Raw genomic sequence first — 25,037 nt, 5'->3', positions numbered from 1 at the left:
GAGTGGGAATGTTAAAGGAGGAACAGAGGGGTGGAAGAAAGACAGAGCAAAGATGTGCTAAAATATGGGCACGAGAGTGTACGAGAATAAAAACTATACGAGGGATCTTTAAAAAGTTTCAGCACTTTTATATTGTGGTTATAAGCGGTGAGGGTGGAGGAGGAGGAATCGCTCGTGTCTGTGAGACTGAGAGACGCTTACAGTCCGGATTTAGCTCCATCTGATTTCCACCTTTTTGGACGCTCGAGGAAGCTTTAAGGGGAAGAAGATTTTCATGTGATGATGATGTGAAAGCGGCGCTACATCAGTTGCTACGAGCTCAACCGAAACATTTTTGCTGACGGCATTAAAAAGTCGGTACAACGCTGGAAAAATGCACCGGAAGGCGACGATGTAAAAAAGTGATACAATTTGTTTTTGAAATTCTTAATAAATAGAGTTTTAAAAAGTGTGGAAACTTTTTGAAGAACCCCCGTATATACAGAATGAAGCAAAAATGAGAAACTCTTACAGCAATATGTTCACAACTCTTTGTCATTTTGCACATTGTATCTCTATTCTCTACTAAATTGCTTCTATTTTTTATTTTTCTACTAATAATTAAAACCCTATTTCAATTTTTCTAATTGGCCTTTTTTTTGTATTAAAACATTTCTATTTGGAGTAATTTTTTTTAGTAGTACTGGGTATGACTTTGTCTGTAACAAATAAACTTTGATTTGATTTGCTAACAGGACGTGTTCCTAATAAAGAGGACAGCAAATTTAAACAGCCTTAAGAAATCCCCACAACACTGCTGCACCTGATACACTCATAACAGAACCACAGACACTACCATGACCATGCTTGTCTTATTGCAGTCACTGGGTGTCCTATTGACTAATACATGTGGTACAACTGGGTAACAAAGCGTCCAGAGCAACAGATGAGCTACAGTAAGTAATCGTATACCCGCATAGATCATCTGTATGAATGTACAGTGTATCACAAAAGTGAGTACACCCCTCACATTTCTGCAGATATTTAGGTATATCTTTTCATGGGACAACACTGACAAAATGACACTTTGACACAATGAAAAGTAGTCTGTGTGCAGCTTATATAACAGTGTAAATTTATTCTTCCCTCAAAATAACTCAATATACAGCCATTAATGTCTAAACCACCGGCAACAAAAGTGAGTACACCCCTAAGAGACTACACCCCTAAATGCCCAAATTGAGCACTGCTTGTCATTTTCCCTCCAAAATGTCATGTGACTCATTAGTGTTACTAGGTCTCAGGTGTGCATAGGGAGCAGGTGTGTTCAATTTAGTAGTACAGCTCTCACACTCTCTCATACTGGTCACTGAAAGCTCCAACATGGCACCTCATGGCAAAGAACTCTCTGAGGATCTTAAAAGACGAATTGTTGCACTACATGAAGATGGCCAAGGCTACAAGAAGATTGCCAACACCCTGAAACTGAGCTGCAGCACAGTGGCCAAGATCATCCAGCGTTTTAAAAGAGCAGGGTCCACTCAGAACAGACCTCGCGTTGGTCGTCCATAGAAGCTGAGTGCACGTGCTCAGCGTCACATCCAACTGCTGTCTTTGAAAGATAGGCGCAGGAGTGCTGTCAGCATTGCTGCAGAGATTGAAAAGGTGGGGGGTCCGCCTGTCAGTGCTCAGACCATACGCCGCACACTACATCAAATTGGTCTGCATGGCTGTCACCCCAGAAGGAAGCCTCTTCTGAAGTCTCTACACAAGAAAGCCCGCAAACAGTTTGCTGAAGACATGTCAACAAAGGACATGGATTACTGGAACCATGTCCTATGGTCTGATGAGACCAAGATTAATTTGTTTGGTTCAGATGGTCTCAAGCATGTGTGGCGGCAATCAGGTGAGGAGTACAAAGATAAGTGTGTCATGCCTACAGTCAAGCATGGTGGTGGGAATGCCATGGTCTGGGGCTGCATGAGTGCAGCAGGTGTTGGGGAGTTACATTTAATTGAGGGACACATGAACTCCAATATGTACTGTGAAATACTGAAGCAGAGCATGATCCCCTCCCTCCGGAAACTGGGTCGCAGGGCAGTGTTCCAGCATGATAATGACCCCAAACACACCTCTAAGACGACCACTGCTTTATTGAAGAGGCTGAGGGTAAAGGTGATGGACTGGCCAAGCATGTCTCCAGACCTAAACCCAATAGAACATCTTTGGGGCATCCTCAAGCGGAAGGTGGAGGAGCGCTAAGTCTCGAATATCCGCCAGCTCCGTGATGTCGTCATGGAGGAGTGGAAAAGCATTCCAGTGGCAACCTGTGAAGCTCTGGTAAACTCCATGCCCAGGAGAGTTAAGGCAGTTCTGGGAAATAATGGTGGCCACACAAAATTTTGACACTTCAGGAACTTTCACTAAGGGGTGTACTCACTTTTGTTGCCGGTGGTTTAGACATTAATGGCTGTATATTGAGTTATTTTGAGGGAAGAATAAATTTACACTGTTATATAAGCTGCACACAGACTACTTTTCATTGTGTCAAAGTGTCATTTTGTCAGTGTTGTCCCATGAAAAGATATACTTAAATATCTGCAGAAATGTGAGGGGTGTACTCACTTTTGTGATACACTGTATGTACCAGATGGGTGTACCTAATAAAGAGCCAGGTGAATGTATATGTGGCTTTGAGATTAACTGAGTAAAAAAGTGTAAGCACAGAGACAAAATAAAAGAACTACATTATAGCTGCTCAGTTGGCGCAGCGGTAAAGTACGCTAGCTCACCAGAGTTGGGGTCTCGAATACATCGTATCGAATCTCAGCTCTGCCTCTCCGACTGGGCTGGGCGGCTGTATGAACAACGATTGGCTGTTGTTTAGGGTTAGAGGGTAAGAAAGTCAGATCATAGGTCCTCATAACTGGTGCGACTGCGCCCCCTGCTGGCTGACTGATGGCGCCTGCACAGGGCTGAGGAATAATGCTGATGGGGGTGTGGCCCTCCGTGCACAGTAACCGTCAGTGTATGAACTCGACTCGTGCGGGTGAAAAATGCAGTCTGTACTGACTGTACGTGCCGGAGGGGGCACAAGTCAGTTGAGAGGCGTCCTCAGTCAACGGTGAAGGGTCGAATCAGTATAGATTCAATCACAAGCCAACCTAGCAGTCATCTGAAATCTTATCTTGCGATCTTGATCCAAAATACAGTCAACTGGGTCTTTTAAATTTTTTATTAATGTGCCACAGAGCGGAGCGGAATGATAACTACATTTTGATAACACACAATCGTACTGGTTCTCCTCATATCTATTTACGTTTTCCTTATAACTTGCTGTAGTGTAGACCACCGTCTTAAATAAGCAGCCGCCGTGACTATATTCTAATTGTTTTTGCAAACTCTGACCATCTGAGTGCAAAGTCTAATTTCTAATGAAGCCTCATGTCATAAAAAATTCAACAGCAAACATATAAAATCTAGTCCAATAAACACAAGCGAACAGCACTACAGAACTGGATCTATTTACACCGATCAGCCATAACATTAAAACCACCTACTTGTTTCTACTCTCACTGTCCATTTTATCAGCTCCACTTACCATATAGAAGCACTTTGTAGTTCTACAATTACTGACTGTAGACCACCACAAAGCATGTATTATTTAGGTGGTGGATCATTCTCAGCACTGCAGTGACACTGACATGGTGGTGGTGTGTTAGTGTGTGTTGTGCTGGTATGAGTGGATCAGATCAGATTTAAACACCTCACTGTCACTGCTGGACTGAGAATCGTCCACCAACCAAAAATATCCAGCCAAAAGCGCCCCGTGGGCAGCGTCCTGTGACCACTGATGAAGGTCTACAAGATGACCGACTCAAACAGCATCAATAGATGAGCGATCGTCTCTGACTTTACATCTACAAGGTGGACCATCTAGGTAGGAGTGTCTAATAGAGTGGACAGTGAGTGGACACGGTGTTTAAAAACTCCAGCAGCGCTGCTGTGTCTGATCCATTCATACTAGCACAACACACACTAACATACCACCACCATGTCAGTGTCACTGCAGTGCTGAGAATCATCCACCACCTAAATAATACCTGCTCTGTGGGGGTCCTGTGGTGGTCCTGACCATTGAAGAACAGCATAAAAGGGAGCTAACAAAGCATGTAGAGAAACAGATGGACTACAGTCAGTAATTGTAGAACTACAAAGTGCTTCTATAGGGAAAGTGGAGCTGATAAAGTGGACAGTGAGTGTAGAAACAAGGAGGTGGTTTTAATGTTATGACTTCTCCCAAACCATTGCCAGCCACATGTATCTGACCACAATGTGGTGCATCTGACCACAGCAAAGGGTTTTAATACTGTTGTGAGCTACAGTCAGTAGCTGTATACCCACAAAGCTCATCTGTATGACAATGTACCAGGTGAATGTATATCTGACAAAATACAGACATAAACATAAAACCCACGTTTTCTTTTTGTTTGCATTGCTGTACCTGCCAGGTACACAGTTGTACGTGGATGGTAATTAAAGCTCATGATGATGGCACCAAGTTTTGGATAAATCCAGCATCATTAATAAAACATAAAGCTTTTAATGACACGCAGTGAACTGTGGATATAAAACACACGCTGCCAAGAGTGCGGCTCTGATTAACTGGGATGATAAATCTGAGTTCTGAGTATACAGAACAGGGTAAGGAAGCTCTTATTAGCTCTGTGTTTGTATTTAATCAAGCTCAGTGTTTGTGCCATCATCTCATCACTGGCTCCGTTTCATAACCCAGTCACATGCAAACCAATGCCAACCTCTCACAAACCAGTGCCAGCTTCCTCTCCCAACATTCCTTATAGTACAAAATAACCAACTGGCTGTCGGTTAGTGTGACATAAGGAAAGCATTACGTTAATTAAACTGACAGTCGACTGTCAAAAGCGGTTCTGTCGAAGTTGGATGAGCCGCAGACAAACAGTGACTCTCCGAGTTAGTCACGCAAAGGTTAGCGGATGCAAATATTATGTGGCGTGATAATATAATGTGACAGGATCAAGTCAGTGCAGCCACAGTAAAATATCCATAAGCAAATATGGAACGCTGCGTATCAAAAACAGACGTGTGCATTACGCTATATGGACAAAAGTGTATGATGTCTCAGCCACCGTTATTGCTAACCTGCATACAATTTATAGAATTATATTCAATTAATTTATAAGCTTTCAGCTTCGTGGCAAAGGATTCCTCATGTTCCAGCTTGATTCCACAACATGAGCTCCATTATATCGTTATACGTTCATTATTACATTTAGATGCCACTTTTGTTAGCTAAGCAATTGCTTAAGGGTTAGTTGTTGGACTGTGGGACAGTAGCAGCCTGGCAGCAATGGGGCTGGAACTCAAACCTTCTGATTACTAGTCCATATAACCCATATAAAGACTTGGTTTGACTAGTTTGATTGTGATTTTAGTTGTGACCTGTATGAATGAGAACACTGATTGTGAGCCAGGCTTTCTCCTCCAACATCAATGCCTGATCTTACAAACTCTTCATTCATCGATTTGACACAATTTTCCACAGACATATTCCAAAATTTAATGCAAAAAGCAGTCCCAAAAGAGCTAAGGCTGTTACAGAAGCAAAGGCGTGGCCAATTCCAAAATAAAGCCGTGGTCTAAAGGGGTTCTAACCTGTAGACCATGACACGTGGAGGTGACCCATGTGCCCTACACTTCTAATGGACAGGTTAAACCACTTGTATTATTATACATTTTACAAAAGAAATAATGAATTTTACACATTTTATTTGTTGTCTTGTTGTCTTGTGACCTCACAAATTCTGCATTCATCGATTGGACACAAATTTCCACAGGCATAATATTAATTCCATTTTCCAGGCATATATAAGACATCAGATCAGACAGCTGGTGAGCTAAAAGCTCATCTCAAACCACAGAACGTAAACAAAACGACATGAGACTCACACTCCACTCTTTTTTCCAGCATGGCCAAGCGGTTCGTCACATCAATCTTCAGCTCATTTATCTTAAAAGCCCTTGAGGAAGTGAGGAGGGGGGTGAGAGAAGAACAAGAGACAGAAATGAGGACAAATTAAGGGATGATGAGGAAGCAAAATTCACTGATTTAGGTATGCACGCAATCAACTGCGGTACCAAGTAAAATCAACATGCAGTAATTACAGCTCTGGTTAAATGTTGGTTATGACTAAAAATAGTGTTTTACACGGTGTTTTATTACATGACGAAGGCACACGTTTAAAATGTTGCTTTCTTTCAGAGCTTTAGTGTTACAAATGAAACTTAATATGAAAAGTCATACATGACAAGCATATTTATTAACAAAAAAGCCGAATGTTAAGCTACAGTGTTTAACAAATGATAAGTGCAGGTATCAAAAAAACACATTTACATTGTTTAGTCCTGCACCTCTGTGCTACAGGTCCATCATACATTTATTTATTTATTAGGATTTTAACGTCATGTTTTACACTTTGGTTACATTCATGACAGGAACAACTCATTACACAAGATTCATCAGGTCACAAGGTTATATCGAACACAGTCATGGACAATTAAGTGTCTCCAGTTCCCCTCACTTGCACGTCTTTGTACTGTCGGAGAAAACCGGAGCTCCCGGAGGAAACCCACACGGACACGGGGAGAACATGCAAACTCCCCACAGAAAGTACCTGGACCGCCCCACCTGGGGATCGAAACCAGGACCTTCTTGCTGTGAGATGTCTGTTATACATAAACCTTATTGTTAAACTACTTAGTCTATTAAGTTTATGAACCTCATACAAGGGATCTTCAAAAAGTTTCCTCACTTTTATATTGTGGATATAAGCGGTGAGGGTGGGAGGAGGAGGAATCGGTCGTGTCTGAGAGTCTGAGAGACTGAGAGACGCTTATATTCCGGATTTAGCTCCATCTGATTTCCACCTTTTTGGACGCTCAGAGAAGCTTTAAGGGGAAGAAGATTTTCATGTGATGATGATGTGAAAGCAGCGCTGCATCAGTGGCTACGAGCTTAACCAAAAACATCGGAAGGTGACGATGTAGAAAAGTGAAATTCTTAATAAATAGAGTTAAATAAGTGGGAAACTTTATGAAGAACTCTCGTATTATGTCACATTTTACCAAAAGTATGAATTAACACATTTTATTTGCTTGTCTTGTTAGAAGAGTCTCTCTCTATACAAGTACTCAAGTATTTCTGTCAAGACAAACTAATGTTACATTACAATTTCTGCATTTAGGAGATGCTTTTATCCAAAGCGATTGAAAATTAAGGGCCTTGCAGCGGTGGTGCTTGAACCAGCAACTTTTCGATTACTAGTCCAGTACCTTAACCGCTAGGCTACAACTGCCCTTACTTTACTTCATAACATTAGAATTTTCCTTTCTGATTATTTTCTCTGGGCTAACACATGATGTGTACTAGAGAATGTAGTGAACTAAAGAAGGAATCTAGGCAGCAGTCGCTCAGCTCATATGGTACTCTCCTGTTGATCGGAGGGTCATCGGTTTAAACCCCACCACTGTCCAGCTACCAGTGACAGGATACTGTACAAAGTCCTTAATCTTCAACTGCTTGCACTGTACTCTGTCATAATTCACACAGCGGTGGCTCGGTGGGTAGCACTGTCGCATCACATCAAGAAGGTCCTGGGTTCGATTCCCAGGTGGAGCGGTCTGGGTCCTTTCTGTGTGGAGTTTGCATGTTCTCCCCGTGTCTGCGTGGGTTTCCTCTGGGAGCTCCGGTTTCCTTCCACGGTCCAAAGACATGCATCCATTAACTATCTGTTCCGTCATGAATGTAACCAAAGTGTAAAACATGACGTTAAAATCTTAATAAAATAAATAAAGTGAAACAGTGTTGTGAGGATCTTGGATTGATCCTTGCTTTGGATCAGTGTCTGAAAAGTTTTGGCAGGTTTGTTTACTATCTGTGCGAGTTTTTTATAATTTACTATTTAACAAAATGATCATTATTACCTCCTTGTTCATTTCTGCTCCTACAGAAGTAATATAATTTTACGTTCTGTGGTTCAGACTGTCTAAAATTAGTTATTGAAATACATTAGATAAATAAATAAATGAAAAGGCAAAGGTTATATACAGAGTTCAACATAATAAGTGCAAGTATCAAGCTAAAAAATATTCATCACATTTAAAATAATCCATATAGATAGTTTAACGTACGCGGTGATGAAACAGAGAGATGACTTACCTGGAGAACTGCTCCGCTACCTGAGTCAACACATTCTGAAAAAGTTCTTCTTTATCTACAAAAGGACAAACAGCAAACGGTCAGTGGCCGTCAGAGAGACCCAACGTGGCTCCTGGTAGATAAAAAATCATCACAGTCCTTCCTCAGAGTGTGTCTGAGGCCATCGGGGTAATAACACTCTCGTACCTCAGTTTTACAGGTATTACATCTGCTTATGTAGTAGCGACAGTCCTGGTGTCAGTTCCCACACACACACACACACACACATCTACAGTGTGATCAGTGCATTAAAAGAGTGGCCAAAGTTCACCAATAAAACACAGAGAGAGAGAAGCGGTCTGCAGTAAAGACGTCCCATTGGCTGGCGTCCAGAGCACAGCGTGTTTCTTCTCTACTCCCAGCGAGCACTGGGTCAGGGGTCACGCGGCCAGTTAAAGATCCGTGCCATATAATATCATAAAGTGTCCCCGCAGGACCGAAGATTTCCAGATCACACTGACACAAATCATTCAGTTTATACGCAACGTGACACACGGTTTTATATAAAATCTTTTTTAGGAGCAATAAGAAAAGGACATTTAGCATTTAAAGAGTTCCCACAGCTGGTTTGTGCTTCTAGGAACGTGTTTAGTTCACAGTGGCTCGGTGGGTAGCACTGTCACCTCACAGTGAGAAGGTCCTGGGTTCCATTCCTGGCTCCTTTCTGTATGGAGTTTGCATGTTCTCCTCGTTTCTGTGTAGGCTTCCTTCCACCCACCACGACCCTGATCAGGATGAAGTGGTAAATACCCTAAATGCCAGGCAGGACAGCACTCACACTTACACTCACCTTTAGCCAAATTAGAGCAACACCAATTTGGGAACAGTGCACCCCAAGGGAGCTTACACAGACCATGACCAGAGACAAGAATCAAACCCAGGAGCCATGGTGCTATGCAACACCCACTTCATAAGCTGCACCACCTTAATGATAGCAGCTTTATAGCATTTATATTTGGGTTTTAAGGTTACAGTGGTGCAATCCTCCCTGGGCACCACTGTTGCGTTGGCAAAAACGTGGCATCCCTTTCGGCCTCCCCTTCCTCAGACACAGCCAATTATGTCGTGGAGCACCTGACCATTCCGATCACTTGACAGGACGGGTAGTTACAGGTTACCCATGATTCATCAGTTTATGTTTAATGTCAAATCTCCAATTCACTTCACTTGTACGTCTTTGGACTGTGGGAGGAAACCGGAGCTACCGGAGGAAACCTACAGAGACATGGGGAGAACATGCAAACTCCACACAGAAAGGACTCGGACCGATCCACCTGGGAATCAAACCCAGTACCTTCTTGCTGTGAGGTGATAGTGCTACCCACCGAGCCACCGTGCCGGCACTAAACATAACTGACTGCAAAATTATGTGTGTGTGTGTGTGTGTGTGTGTGTGTGTGTGCGTGACCAGTTCAGACTGGATTTCCAGGCCCGGGTTACAGTTCTAAATGTTCATGTACTGGTGATAACAGCTTAATAAAATAAACATCCAGTCAAACACAGCTCGTAACCACGTTGGAGGAATGTTTACAGGATAATAAACGGCCTTCCTCTTCTGGCTGCACACACCTAACATCGTTTCTGGTAAGTTATCAGTCTGTCTGATAGTGCAACCAAATTAGAACAGCACCAGACTTCTACCACATTTATATGTGTTATTAATTAAATAGAATTAATGTACGATTTTAGATTCTATTTCTAATGGCATTTGAGTGCTACAGAGCTACAAAGATCATCATGTTAGATGAAGGGTATTTTTTTATTTCATCATTATATAGAACAGCACAGTAGTGCAGTTGTTGGAGTGGATGCTGCACAGCAACATGGGTTTGATTCTAGCATTTGGTCACTGCAAAGAGCGAGAAACAAACTGTAACCAGGGCAGCAACCTTCAGGACATTAAGGTTGGGACTGTGATAGCCTAGTGGGTCTGAGTTTGAATCCCAGCTCTGCCATGCAGTCACTGTTGGGCCCCTTAATCCTGTGTGCTCAAGGGTCGATGTTTGTTTTTTTGTTAGGATTGTAACGTCATGTTTTACACTTTGGTTACATTCATGACAGGAACGGTAGCTACTCATTACACAAGATCCATCAGGTCACAAGTTTATATCAAACACAGTCATGGACAATTTAGTGTCTCCAATTCACCTCACTTGCACGTCTTTGGACTGTGGGAGGAAACCGGAGCACCCGGAGGAAACCCACGCGGACACGGGGAGAACATGCAAACTCCACACAGAAAGGACCCAGACCGCCCCACCTGGGGATCGAACCCAGGACCTTCTTGCTGTGAGGCGACAGTGCTACCCCAAGGGTCGATGTACAGCGGCTGACCTTGTGTTCTGACCCCTGAATCCAAACAAGCTGAGATATCTGGAAAAATAATTTCACTGTACTGTACACATGTATCTGTAAATATGACAAATAACCACGTTCCAAGCCTAAGTTCCTTTTTCTGCATTTAATACAAAGTATTTGATTAAGTACAAAGTTTAATTAAAAAAAATGACAAGAATGTCAAAATTTATTTGCATTTGATAAAACTCTATAACAAGTGAACGATGGCTGCAAATGTTATGAACTTAAATAAGCTTCTGATCAGATCAAACGCTTTGAGTCAATTCAGCTTGGGCTTTAATTTAAAGGATATAAAACATAGGAAATTCTGACCTGTGACCTTTTGTGCAAATGTGTTTGTCATCAGAAAACATAGCAGAAACATCAGCTGCGCAGTGAATCCTTATGAATAGTTTGCAGTAATTAAGATTGTAATGTTTGGAGAAATAATAGTCTGTTGTGTATTTTGGGGATATAAATACAAAGTCAAAAGACATTATGGGCCATTCCACCGAATCTGTGCCGTATAAAAGTTTATGAAAATTAACTTTAAAATGCACTTTTAATTGAGCAAAGTGTCCTGCACATTGATCTAGCTTGTTTCTACACTCATTGTCCATTTTATCAGCTCCACTTACCATATAGAAGCACTTTGTAGTTCTACAATTACTGACTGTAGTCCATCTGTTTCTCTGCATGCTTTGTTAGCTCCTTTCACCCTGTTCTTCAATGGTCAGGACCCCCACAGGACCACCACAGAGCAGGTATTATTTAGGTGGTGGATGATTCTCAGCACTGCAGTGACACTGACATGGTGGTGGTGTGTTAGTGTGTGTTGTGCTGGTATGAGTGGATCAGACACAGCAGTGCTGCTGGAGTTTTTAATCACCTTACTGTCACTGCTGGACTGAGAATAGTCCACCAAGCAAAAATATCCAGCCAACAGCGCCCCGTGGCCAGCGTCCTGTGACCACTGATGAAGGTCTAGAAGATGACCGACTCAAACAGCAGCAATAGATGAGCGATCGTCTCTGACTTTACATCTACAAGGTGGACCAACTAGGTAGGAGTGTCTAATAGAGTGGACAGTGAGTGGACACTGTATTTAAAAACTCCAGCAGCGCTGCTGTGTCTGATCCACTCATACCAGCACAACACACACTAACGCACCACCACCATGTCAGTGTCACTGCAGTGCTGAGAATCATCCACCACCTAAATAATACCTGCTCTGTGGTGGTCCTGTGGGGGTCCTGACCATTGAAGAACAGGATGAAAGCAGGTTAAAAAAATATGCAGAGAAACAGATGGACTACAGTCAGTAATTGTAGAACTACAAAGTGCTTCTATCTGGTAAGTGGAGCTGATAAAATGGACAGTGAGTGTAGAAACAAGGAGGTGGTTTTAATGTTATGGCTGATCAGTGTATTTAATAACATAAAAATGATTGAATCTTTGTTTTCCTTCAGTGTAGCTAAAATTCAAAGCAGAGCCACACAACACTGTTCTGTCTGGTGTGTTCCTAAAGGGTTTAGGAGTGGGAGGAGTGGGAGGAACACACAGATGATTCCAGATGAATGCGAGTGATTAAAAGGAATGTTGAACCAGGAACATCGACTGTAAGAAACCACTTAGTACAATAATAAAAAAAGCTAAATAACTGTTCCTGTGCCTGTATGCTCGAGCGATCGTTTGTGCTGTATCATCTCAATAGAAACACATTTAATTGTATTAGTTTAGTGCTTTACAGACTTACCAGCCAGTTGTCCTCCAGTAAAAGAAACCACTTTGTATGGTGACCTTAAAAACAATAAAACACACAAGACAGTCACACAGTAGCTGCTGTCATGCCAGAAGATGGCCTTTAATCTTTATATTAGCGTGTAAAAAACCCTCTGCTAACTGCGGTACGACTTCCTCGATTGATTCTGGTTAAGCCGTCCCTTGATGACACATGGCTGCTCCTCTTCCTCATTCCGTTATTCAAACAGGGTGATATGATATAATATAATAATAAAGATTCGGGACGCATCTGCTTCAGCCCCACAATTGCTAACAATTAAACAAAGGAAATGATATGATTCCTGACTTGACTTTGCAGCAACAGTTTAGGGAAGGCCCTTTCCTGGTCTAGGATGACCACACCTCTGTGCACAAAGCAAAGCTCTCGGTTCAAAGTGTCCTGCCACTGTTCAGAGGGTAACGCCTTTGGTAACCTGTGGCCAGACGCGTCATTCTCCTGAGATGGAAGCTCCCTTCTCCACCTACCCATAACTGGTGGCTCCAGGAGCTTTTGGGCAACATCAAACTGGAAAAGCTACGCGCTTATAGATTGGGGTCTCTACGCACATTCTATAAAACTTGGTCACCTGTCCTTGATACTATTAAGGAATACTATATTACTGCAGAATAGGAGAGAGATGTCTGATTGTTCCCCCATTAACCCCCTTATTGAAAGGTCACTGGTTCAAGCCCCACCACTGCCAGGTTGCCAATGTTAACCCTCAATTGCTTAGACAATGTACTGTCCAGTGGCTGCTGCTGGTCTTTCAAAGAGGGGAAGCTCATTGTCCGCTTACATCATATAATTTGTCAATTTATTTATACATAAATTCTGCCCTCCGTTCCTTTTCAAGAAAATGGCCTGTGATCCTATCGTACCAAGTAGGCGTCTTTTTTTGAGTGTGTTTTATTTACACAATGAACAATGGAAATGTTCAAGTAATTTCACCAAGCAAATACCAAGAAATGGGTTGCAGCAGTTTGTATTTCGACTTCACTCGCAAAATCCGCGATGGGACTGAAGCTCCCAGTGATTAAGTGATGGTGTAGATCTCAAAATAGCTGTCAATCAAAACGGGATTCAGCCTTTCGACTGATCCTCCAATCACCTTGCAGAAGCTCAGTGTCCAGACCCGCCCACAGCTCCATTCACCCCAGAGATGCTCAGCAGTCCAATGACCAGTCTCATTGAAGTGAATAGACGCTCAGCTTCTACGGGCAAATGCATTGACGCTACGGGAAGGTATGAGAAGTTAACAAAATCGAGTCAGTGGATTTGTGATAAGTAGCTGATTCTGAACGAACTCGTCTTCGAGATGAACGTGTTCTAACGCATTTGTAGTCAATGAAATGTTAACACAACTGTACATATTTGACCATTTAACTTTTGACATTTTAGGGGAAGCTGAGCTTCCCTTGCAGTCTTATAGAAATCGCCACTGGTACTGTCCCAGTACTGCAAGTCGCTTTGGATAAAAGCATCTGCTAAATGCCGAAAATGTAAATGTAAACAATGCGAAGGTGCACGTTTAGATTTCAGACAGACGTACTGCTACGAATGCCGAGTGTTTACCTTTCTGAATTGCTCGGCATGGTAGGATCGATGGAGATCATCGCTCCTGTTGAGTCCAGCAAGGAAATGCTTGTATTCCTGTCAAAAGCAGACGTGCAGACTAAATATGGGAGCACTTCAGTTGAAGAGGATGCTTAGACAACACACACACACACACACACACACACACACAGAAATACGTTACCTGGGAAACCCCATGGCCGTGCAAAAGAGCTCCTTGATATCACAGGGGCTGCAGAAGCGGCTGAAGACCACCTACAGGAACAGAGACCATGGTCAGAGTCTTATTTGGCAAATTGAATTGGCTTATTGGGCTGGAATTTCTTCCCAATGATGCAAAAAACTAATAATTAATTCTAGAAAGAGGTGGAAGCAGTTATAAAGTTAGATAAATACTTATTCACAAGGCTCGTACTGGTGTTGGATTGATTTGAATAAATAATGTTTAATAAAATGTGTTTTGCAGACTAGAAGACACTCAGTGTGACAAACTTATATATCTTATTTCACTTAATATTAAAACTGCTCACACATATTAGTTATAATCATTCTGTCAGATCCAAGCAGTTTATATAACACCAGTCTAAGCAGCAGATGGTAAATAGTCTATTACATTTACATTTTCAGCATTTAGCAAACATTTTATCCAAAGTGACTTACAGTATACAGTTTTTAAACATTTAGAGGTCTTGCTCAAGGGCCCAACAGTGGCAATCTGGCAGTGTCAAGTCAAGTCAAGTCAAGTCAAATGTATTTATTTGTATAGCGCTTTTTACAATAGACATTGTCTCAAAGCAACTTTACAGAATCCAGGACCAACAGACCAAAAACCCCTGTTGAGCAAAACGAGGGCAACAGTGGCAAGGAAAAACTCCCTTAAAATTACAGGAAGAAAACTTGAGAGGAACCAGACTCAGCAGGAACCCCCGTCCTTCTTGGGTGGCCTGAAGGAAACTTTAAATAAATAGGATTTAAACAAATCATACAAACTGTGTTGGGGCTTGAACCAGCAACCTTATGATTACTAATCCAGTACCTTAACCACTCTAAACTGTCTACTGTTTACAAATAAATAAAATGAAACAGAAAACAGGTAAAGAGTATAAGTGTGTGTGTGTGTGTGTGTGTGTGTGTGTCAGAATCAAGAGCTCTCAATACAGCATGTGTGTCAGACACAAACTGCAATAACTGTCACATCCAGGTCCTACCAGCCTTCAGATCAAAAGCAACACAAACCGAATGAGGATTTTAATGTGTTAAACTGGGTGTTAAAATCTGAATATGAATAAAAATAAACAAATATGTAATTAATACTTAGAATCAGAATCAGGCTTTATTGGCCAAGTATGCTCATACAAGGAATTTGACTTACACATATTACACGGATGCTCACAGTAAAACAGTCTTATCACACACAACTCACTCTCTCTAACACACACATTCACACATTCATACCTGTAAACATTCACACTGTGGGTTAAAAAGCTGCAGTGTTGTGAAGTATTGTCTATTTTACCACTGCTTTATTTAATTCAGGGTGGCGGTGGGTACAATTCATTGGGCGAAATTCAGGAAACACCCTGGACAGGTCACCAGTCCATCACAGGGCAAACACACTCACACTCCAATTAACCTGACTGCATGTCCTTGGACTGTGGGTGGAAACCGGAGCACCCGGAGAAAACCCACACAGACACGGGGAGAACATGCAAACTCCACACAGAAAGGACCCGGACCGATCCATCTGTGAATCGAACCCAGACGACAGTGCTGCCCACCTAGCCACCGTGCCACCCTAAGTAAGAAACACTATATAGTATAGTACAATAAATTAAATGAGAAGACACAATCACACACATCACGCATGTTTCACTGACCAATTACATAAAAAACTGCATGACATATTAATGACTACATATCCCAGGATCCCTTGTGCTGCCTTATTTATTTACCATTGTAGTGTAAACTGGATTACTTGGAATACTATCTTTTAAAAATATAACCACCACCACCTAATGAAGGATTCGATATCAGGCTGTAGAGCTTTGAGAGCAAACATTCTACAGTCCAAGCTGATTGGCTACCTAGTCCACTGATCAGTAAAACAAGGGGAAGAAGGGGTTAGAGTTTTCGGATGTGTAGCCAACCAGCTACTTGATCCACCAATGAACTGACACATGTCACAGAAGTTCCAGTGCTTCTCTCCTTATATATGACCCAACAAAAAGGGGAAGGAAGAACGCAAGAGTAGAAAACAACTCCAAATTGGTTTGAAGAATCAAAACAGCTGGAGATTCAAAATAATGATTGGATAAAGATATGGATTCAAGTACAGCGGAAATGAATGCCAACATAAACAGATCGGCAAGTAGGTACATTTAAAAGGGAGATCACACACCGGCCGACTACCCTACTGACTGAAGTGAAGAAGGGCAGTTGTAGCCTACTGGTTAAGGTACTGGACTGGTAATCAAAACGTTGCCGGTTCAAGCCCCACCACTGCCAGGTTGCCACTGTTGGGCTCTTGAGCGAGGCCCTTAACCCTCAATTGCTTAGACAAATAACTATCTCAGTACTGTAAGTCGTTTTGGATAAAAAAGTCTACAAAATGCTGAAAATGTAAATGTAAGACTCAGCACCGCACTAATCTCCCGGCTTTCTTGAATCTTAAATAGCCCCAAAATCAGATGAGATGCATTAGCATGTGTTAGTGCTAAAGCTTCAGGGTTTTGTAGTTTGTTTAGGACTACAACTGGTCGTCTTACACTTCCTGCTGCGAGATGGAACGAACAAACGTTACAGACCCTTATAGAACAGTACAGTCACACTGGTACAGCCCTCGATACCCCTCCTTCAACACCAGTGTGTGTTTTATTTTATACACAAGCGTGACATGGTGCGAGTGTGTGCACCTGTGCATGATCACCCTGCCATCGAGTGTGTGCGTCACTCCTGAGTGCTATTGTTTTTAAACAATGGTGGGCTTTTATATTCTGATCGCTGTGTCAGGGTCTCTGAAGAGGAATCAAGGTGTAGGTGGATGGTGAACATACAAAAGCACGTTGTAGACACACTGATAATGCTGCATTAATGTAAAATAAATAAACTAAAAGACATTATAGGATCCTGCGTATCCTGCTTTACGATGCAGTGCTGTCGCATCTAACACTTCTTCTAACAGTTCTACAGGTTTTTATAAGTAACTGTATATACAATATATAATATTTGTTTGTTTGTTTATTAGGATTTTAACGTCATGTTTTACACTTTGGTTACATTCATGACAGGAACTAGTTAGGTAGTTACTCATTACACAAGATTCATCAGTTCACAAGTTTATATCAAACACAGTCATGGACAATTTAGTATCTCTAATTCACCTCACTTGCACGTCTTTGGACTATGGGAGGAAACCGGAGCACCCGGAGGAACATGCCAACTCCACACAGAAAGGACCCGGACCGCCCCACCTGGGGATCAAACCCAGGACCTTCTTGCTGTGAGGCGACAGTGCTACCCACCCCAGGGGAAACCAGGGGTACATGAAAAGTTTGGACACCCGAGTAAGTCAGTATTTAGTAACATGTCCTTGGCAGATAATCACAGCTTGTGATTTTTTTAAGCTGGCCTAAGGATTTTACATTGTTTTTACCTAGTCTTTCTTGTAGTATACTTTTAGATTTTAGATATAGATGCTTTAGGATTTTTACATTTTAGTGATGTTTAAATCAGGAGGCTATTAAGCTATTTCAAAAACCTCAGCTTGTATTTCCTGACGTACTTTATAGTGGCTTTTGAGACTTATGACTTGTTTTGGGTCACTGTCCTGTTGTAAAAGCCAGGCTGATTTATCCTTTAGGTTTCACTACGTGTTTTACTTATTTTTAAAATGGTATTTATAATATTTGGTTTTATAATAATAAATTATAATATATTATACAACTTAGCAGTTTTGCAGTAAATAAGCATTTCAACATTTGAGCTTTTTGGATTTTTTTCCCTTGTTTGCCAAATTGTTCATGTAATTAATCTTTTCTTAATTAATTTAAATAATTTAATCTTAACGTATTCTTTTTGTAATGCTTTGTAAAACAAACGAACAAGACAAAGCACTCACACATGTATTAGTTAAAGATTAAGGTGAAAACAACGTACTTATTTAATTATCTTGATCATCTTTTGGTGTTACAGTGAGTTTGGTATAGATTTGCATTTTCAGATAGACTCTGGAGCCACCGAGACCTTGTTCATGATTACAAGAAATGAACATAAAGTTTATTAAAAGTCAATCAGTTAAATATTAACTATGTTTCTATATCTGGTTGATTTTGATTACATGAAGTATTTACTTTAATCTAATGAGCCGTGGTAAAGTAAAGCAACCATTAAAAAAATACACAATCGACTGTAAAGCATGACGGCCTGGACGTTTATTTTATATCCAGGATATTACAATCACTAACAGCAGAGAGCTGCATTATTACTGTATATTTACTTTATTATAGAAGCAGGTGTGTGTGTGTGTGTGTGTGACTTGATTAGAATAGAAACAATATACACGAATGCATGAGGTGCGCTGGACACTTAAGAGCTCCGTTGAGAAGCTGTAGGTGTGTAATAATTATTTTCCTGATTAAACTGAACTGTGGGTGGACTTGTGGGCACCAGCTCTGACAGCAGGCTCTAATCTGCATTAGTTCTATCAGTTAACCATTACGTTTTTTGTCTCTTGTTTCTTGTCGTTACATATTTTTAAATGCAATTCCCCTGTGCTGACTGAGGAAAGCCCTAGACAAGACAACCTCCCACACTCAGGCACAGCCATTTGTGTCTGTTAGACGCACACTGTATTACCATGTCAATTCCTTCGGTCAAAGGGTCAAGTCTTTTCATTAAAGCACACGCACGGGCGACTCTGGTGGATTTGATCTTATCAGAAGGTAACTTAAATTATTAAGCTCACAGCCATTGCTCACCCCTTATACAGGGTGTCCCTCAAGTCTGGAAAATATCACTAACTATAACTGTTTGTTTGTTTATTAGGATTTTAACGTCATGGAAAACAGATTACATACAGTATGTTGTTGATTAATATTCTATAAATGAAATAAAATGTGTCCAGACTTAAGGGACAGTAGGTAGGTAGGTAGGTAGATAGACAGATACTTAATTAATCCCAAAGAAAATTAAGGATAAATACTGGAAAATTAAGATTAAATATCTTAAATACTGCTGAAAATATCCTAAAAATGTGTCCACATTTTTATTTAAAGATTAAATCTTTCATTTAAATTGTTATGCTGATTTTATGATCCATAATAGACCAAAAAATGTTGCATTAGATTTAATAAGAAAAGCAAAGTTTTCCACTAGTGGTCTGAGATTTTTGGCCCCCACTGTATGATGCAGATATGAAGGGTTGGGTTGAATTTACTCGATTGGACGGCACGGTGGCTCAGTGGGTATCACTGTCGCCTCACAGCAAGAAGGTCCTTTCTGTGTAGAGTTTGCATGTTCTCCCCGTGTCTGTGTGGGTTTCCTCCCGGTGACGTGCAAGTGAGGTGAACTGGAGATACAAAATTGTCCATGACTGTGTTTGACATTAAACTTGTGAACTGATGAATCTTGTGTAATGAGTAACTACCGTTTCTGTCATGAATGTAACCAAAGTGTAAAACATGACGATAAAATCCTAATAAATTAATAAATGTACTCGATTGAATTGTGTGTATCATTTCCACATATAGATGTTAACGTTTGGCATGTATTATGTTTATGTATTTTATACATGTGTAAGTTATCAACACATTCAAATATAGTAAATCTAGGGCAACTAAGTCATTAAAGGCAGTGAGACTTAAATTTAATGTCACATCAATTATTCTGAAATATATCATACACATGTATATTAACTTGATGCATATGACTTTCTAAATGTTCTAGAGTCTCTAATACATGAAAATACCTGTAAATACTAGAGATGTTCCTGCAGCAGGACCAGTTCAGTGTTGTGTAATGTGATGATGTGAGTGCAGTATTGTACAGTATTGTTACCTTCTGAATCCTGCTGTCCACATCCAGGTAGATGACCCTGTACGAGGAGGACGCTGAGCCCATATCTTTCGACGTGTCCTGCTGTGTCTTTCACACAATCTCAGTGTCCCTTTCCCTTCTTCTCTTTGTCTCAGTGTCCCTTGTTAGTGTCCCTGTCGGTGTCCACAGTGTCACTGAGCTGAACCGCTTTCCAGCATGTAGGATCAGTAATGTGTCGCATTGATGCTTGGCTATCAATCTCTCTCTCTCTCTCTCTCTCTCTATCTCTCTCTCTCACACACACACACACACACACACACACACACACACACACACACACACACACGAGTGTTAGTGATGGACTATCAGCTGTTTCCCGTGAATCGTCACATCAATTGACTCAGGAATCGATTCTTCCAGGCTTCCAAACGACTCCTCGTTCAGTAGCACTGTTGAGTCGTTCTATAATTTGGGGTACATTCCATGTCCAATGATAATAATTATATTTATTCTAACTATTTTCTTTAAAAATGTCATATTTTTGATTAGATGGGAGATATTGCCTTTGACTCTGACAGGAAGAATAGAAACGATTAGAATGAATGTCCTACCAAGGTTGCTGTTTTTATTTCAATCACTGCCTGTTCGGGTTCCTAGCTCTACTTTTAAAGTATTAAATAAATATATATTAAAATTTGTATGGCAAAATAAGAAAGCTAGAATTAAATATAGGACACTTCTTTGTCCAAAAGACAAAGGAGGATTAAATCTACCTAATTAAAAAAATTACTACTGGGCTGCACAATTGAGAGCGGTAATCATGTGGATAACTAAAGAGACAGATGCAATATGGGTGGGAATGGAGCAAAGGTCTTGCCAAGTGGTACCATTGGAGTCACTTCCATTTTTAACAGAAAGAACACAGAGAAAATTAAAAATAGGAAATGAATGGATCAGGGCAACAATGAAAATATGGACAGTGGTGCGAAAGAAGTTAAAATTATCCAATTCCATTTGTAGAGCCACTAAAATAGCAATAAACCCAGATTTTGTACCATCTACTATGGATGCAGGATACAAAATGTGGGCAAACAATGGGTTAATATACATTGCACAACTGTTCAGTGGGCAAAACATGAAGTCATATGAACAACTTGGACAAGAATTTGAACTACCAACTCACAACTTTTATAAATACCTCCAAGTAAGACATTACCTCCAGAAACATAGGGAATAGGAGAATATTTGCCAAGAATCATCAAAAATAGAGGAATTATTAATGACATGCAGAAGGAAGAGACTAAAAAAGGAATAATATCTAAACTGTATAAAGCATTACAAGCGGACTCTGAAGATAATAATATAGAGGTTAAAGAAAAATGGGAGTTAGAGGCAAATATTATAGTAACAGATGACGAATGCGAGGAAACATTCATAGCAGGCCATAAACTAACTAATAGTCCAACATGGAGGGAATTTGACTGGAAAATAAAAATGAGATACTTCAATACACCTTCTGTTACATCAAAATATAGTAATACATCTGAGCTATGTTGGAGGAACTGTGGGCAAGTGGGGGACTTGACTCATACATTTTGGGACTGCCCTAAATCATCGGAATTTTGGAAAAGAGTTCAAAAAGAGATTACTCAAATTTTAGGAATCAGATTTGCATTAGACCCTGCACTATATATACTAGGTATACCACCTGACAATGTGACTGACAGGGACATTATATATTTATTAAGAATTTTGCTTCTGGTGGCAAAGAAAGCGATTACAGTTTGTTGGTTAAAACCTCAACCACCCAGCATTGTACAGTGGAGAGATATGGTTAAAAAGGTTTTTATTATGGAGAGAATTACAGCAAGATTACAGCTAAGATCAGATTCGTTTAACAAAAAATGGTTACCAATAATGCTTGAAATGCAAGAACTGTAACTACCTCTTCTCTTAATTATTATTATTTATTTATTTTATTTATGTTTTTACCACTTTTGTTTTTTCTTCTTTGTGATTATGAATGCATCTCATACATGTTGGAAATTTGTATGTATTGTTCTGTGTGATGAATAATAAAAAAATCAGTTAAAAAAAAAAAAAAGTCATATTTTACCTATTAATGGAAAACATGTTGTAATATCACAAAAACATTATGTGCATCCTATGCTTCATTTAGCTTGAAATTTATCATGATGTTCCTAAATGAACAGTTTTTAGCTGTGTCCGTTTTTTAAGTTGAGGGTGCCTTGGTTTCAAAATAATGAATACAATTATTAAGGGCAACAACATATTGAGTTTCTCTTTTAAATAATTTAAATATATTTATTTATTATTGTCCGCAAAAATTCTGTCAACTATGTTACTAACAGAACTCCACTCAGCAACTCAAAAATAGTTTGTTCTAAAACTATGTGACCAGCATGACATGATATCATTTTTCTCTGTGGAGGGTATATTGGACAAACTGTGGTGAATGTTCTCTTATTTTTAAAAATATTTTATCTATAATAGAACATTGTCATTGAGTATATTAATTGACCGTCCACTATGTTACATACATTGTTATGGTAAAAATTTTTTTAATAATTTTAATTGAAATGTAAGTTCAAATTAGACATTACTCTGTTCAAGAAATGACATGTGGTCAGCCAGGCAAGGTCTACCACTGAAGTTATGGGTCAAAATAGGGAAATTGTCAACTATGTTACCTGTCAACTAAGTTACCTAGTAGTCTGCATCTACTTGCCCTTTTAAATAAAATAAAAAAATAATTATGTTTAAGCTTTGCAACTAGTGGATATGTTTCACTAAAGGAATATATTAACTTGAACCACTGATTGTTCTGTTGAGAAATAACATTGTTTTTGTACTTTTTGGTGATGTGAAATGTACCCCAAATTATAGAATGACCCGTATACAATCAAACTAAATAAATCATGTGTTTCATAGTTTGTGGTAGCACAAAGACACTTCCTTGTCCCTACTGTGACCCTGTACACAAAGTAAGGCCCTCTTAAATATGGTTTGTGTTCGTGACTTTAATTCTTTCCATTCTGGTCAGAGTACAGCGCCACCCAGAGACACAGGGTGCAAAGCAGGAATACATGTTTTATGTTGTTATGCTGTTATTAGTTTACTATAAACTGAATTAATACAGCTTTACAAATGGATTTGTAAGTGTTTACATATTTATTTAACATCATATTACCCCAAATGATCTGGAACATTTGGGCAAAAGTGTTCCTGTTAAAAGGCTTTTAACTTTATATTATATATTACTAGGATTTTAACATGTTTTACACACATTACATGACAGGACAGGTAGTTACTGGTTACACAAGATTCATTAGTTCAAGTTTAAATTCAAAACAGTCATGGACAATTTTGTATCTCCAGTTCACCTCACTTGCACGTCTTTGGACTGTGGGAGGAAACCGGAGGTCCTGGAGGAAACCCACACAGTAATACATAATTGAATTTAAACACCCAAACTCAATCATTAGGAGAAGCGTTTAAATACTTGGAGCCATAAACTAGATTCTGGATCAGTAGAACCAGTTCCCATTGTTGTGTGATGTGTGAGTGCAGTGTTTTATTGTTTCCTTGTGAATCCTGCTATCCACATTCAGGTAGATCCTGTCAAGCCACATATATTTCCTATTAACGTGTCCTGCTTTTCGAGTCCCTCTTTCAGTGTGCCCCTCTTAGTGTCACTGTGCCCTTTCCAGAATGTTTCCATCTGTGACTTTAATTGAATTAATTTCACGAACCGTTTCATCCTGATCAGAGTCCAGGATGACACCAAGAGCAAAGCAAGAACACACCCTGGAAACGATGTCAGGCGATCACTAAGCTGAAACTGACATAGACCTTTGGAAAACATGCTAAACCTTTGTGACTGAAGGTGAAAATTGAACCCAGGTACTCAGGGCCCATGTTGCTGAGCTGCATCATCTATACCAGCCGCACCATTCTTTCATAGTACTTATAAAATATACATGAAATAAAACGCTGCATATAACAAAAAGCCCTTTGATATGAAGAGCAGAATTCTTGCAATGGGATATTTTGGCAAATATATTTTCGTTTATATTTAGTAAATATCTAATTTGTTATTTGTGATAACACTAAAAAGTAAAGATCAGAATAGCTTAACAGAATAAACAGCTAAACTGAGACCCCCAAGTCCCAGAGAGCTCAGAGCCTCTTTAACAGCTCACAAGATCTCCTGAGCCTTTTTTTAATTTAATGGAAACTGCAAATAAACAGAACTTTTGTATTGGTATTGTGTTCCAAACACCCTCTAATTTATACACTTCTGTCTGGGGTATCACAGCTAAAGTACATAATTCAAGCCAACACGTTCGGTTGTTAAGGGTCACACAACACTTCACAAAATCTCCCACCATGATTGTATCCCAGGTGGTTTCTAAGCTGTTGCTAGGGTTTAGCTTTCGTATTCCATGTAGTTGGCTTGTGTTTTGCCTGACGGTGTCAGGTGGTTGCTAGAATGTTACTATATACAGTGTATCACACTGAGTATACAGTGAGTACACCCCTCACATTTCTGCAAATATTTCATTATATCTTTTCATGGGACAACACTAGAAATAAAACTTGGATATAACTTAGAGTAGTCAGTGTACAGCTTGTATAGCAGTGTAGATTTACTGTCTTCTGAAAATAACTCAACACACAGCCATTAATGTCTAAATAGCTGCAACATAAGTGAGTACACCCCACAGTGAACATGTCCAAATTGTGCCCAAATGTGTCGTTGTCCCTCCCTGGTGTCATGTGTCAAGGTCCCAGGTGTAAATGGGGAGCAGGGCTGTTAAATTTGGTGTTTTGGGTACAATTCTCTCATACTGGCCACTGGATATTCAACATGGCACCTCATGCCAAAGAACTCTCTGAGGATGTGAGAAATAGAATTGTTGCTCTCCACAAAGATGGCCTGGGCTATAAGAAGATTGCTAACACCCTGAAACTGAGCTACAGCATGGTGGCCAAGGTCATACAGCGGTTTTCCAG

General features: G+C 40.1%; 1 protein-coding gene across 1 annotated transcript in view; it reads right to left on the bottom strand.

Moving 5' to 3' along the window:
* pde9aa (phosphodiesterase 9aa) overlaps positions 1-20,084 on the bottom strand; it is a 34,660-nt gene extending 14,576 nt beyond the window's left edge. The window contains exons 1-4 of the mRNA XM_063005718.1: positions 20,022-20,084; positions 14,152-14,222; positions 8,237-8,317; positions 5,968-6,038 (exon numbers count right to left, since the gene is read on the bottom strand). Of these exons, the coding sequence (XP_062861788.1) occupies positions 5,968-6,038; positions 8,237-8,317; positions 14,152-14,222; positions 20,022-20,084 (286 nt within the window). The remainder of the gene's footprint in view (positions 1-5,967; positions 6,039-8,236; positions 8,318-14,151; positions 14,223-20,021) is intronic.
* Between the last annotated feature and the right edge of the window lie 4,953 nt (positions 20,085-25,037).

Source organism: Trichomycterus rosablanca, chromosome 12, assembly GCF_030014385.1.
Source record: "Trichomycterus rosablanca isolate fTriRos1 chromosome 12, fTriRos1.hap1, whole genome shotgun sequence".
Taxonomy (NCBI): Eukaryota; Metazoa; Chordata; class Actinopteri; order Siluriformes; family Trichomycteridae; genus Trichomycterus; species Trichomycterus rosablanca.
The sequence above is the reverse complement of the archived record's forward strand: the minus strand, read 5'-3'. Positions and strand labels throughout refer to the sequence as shown.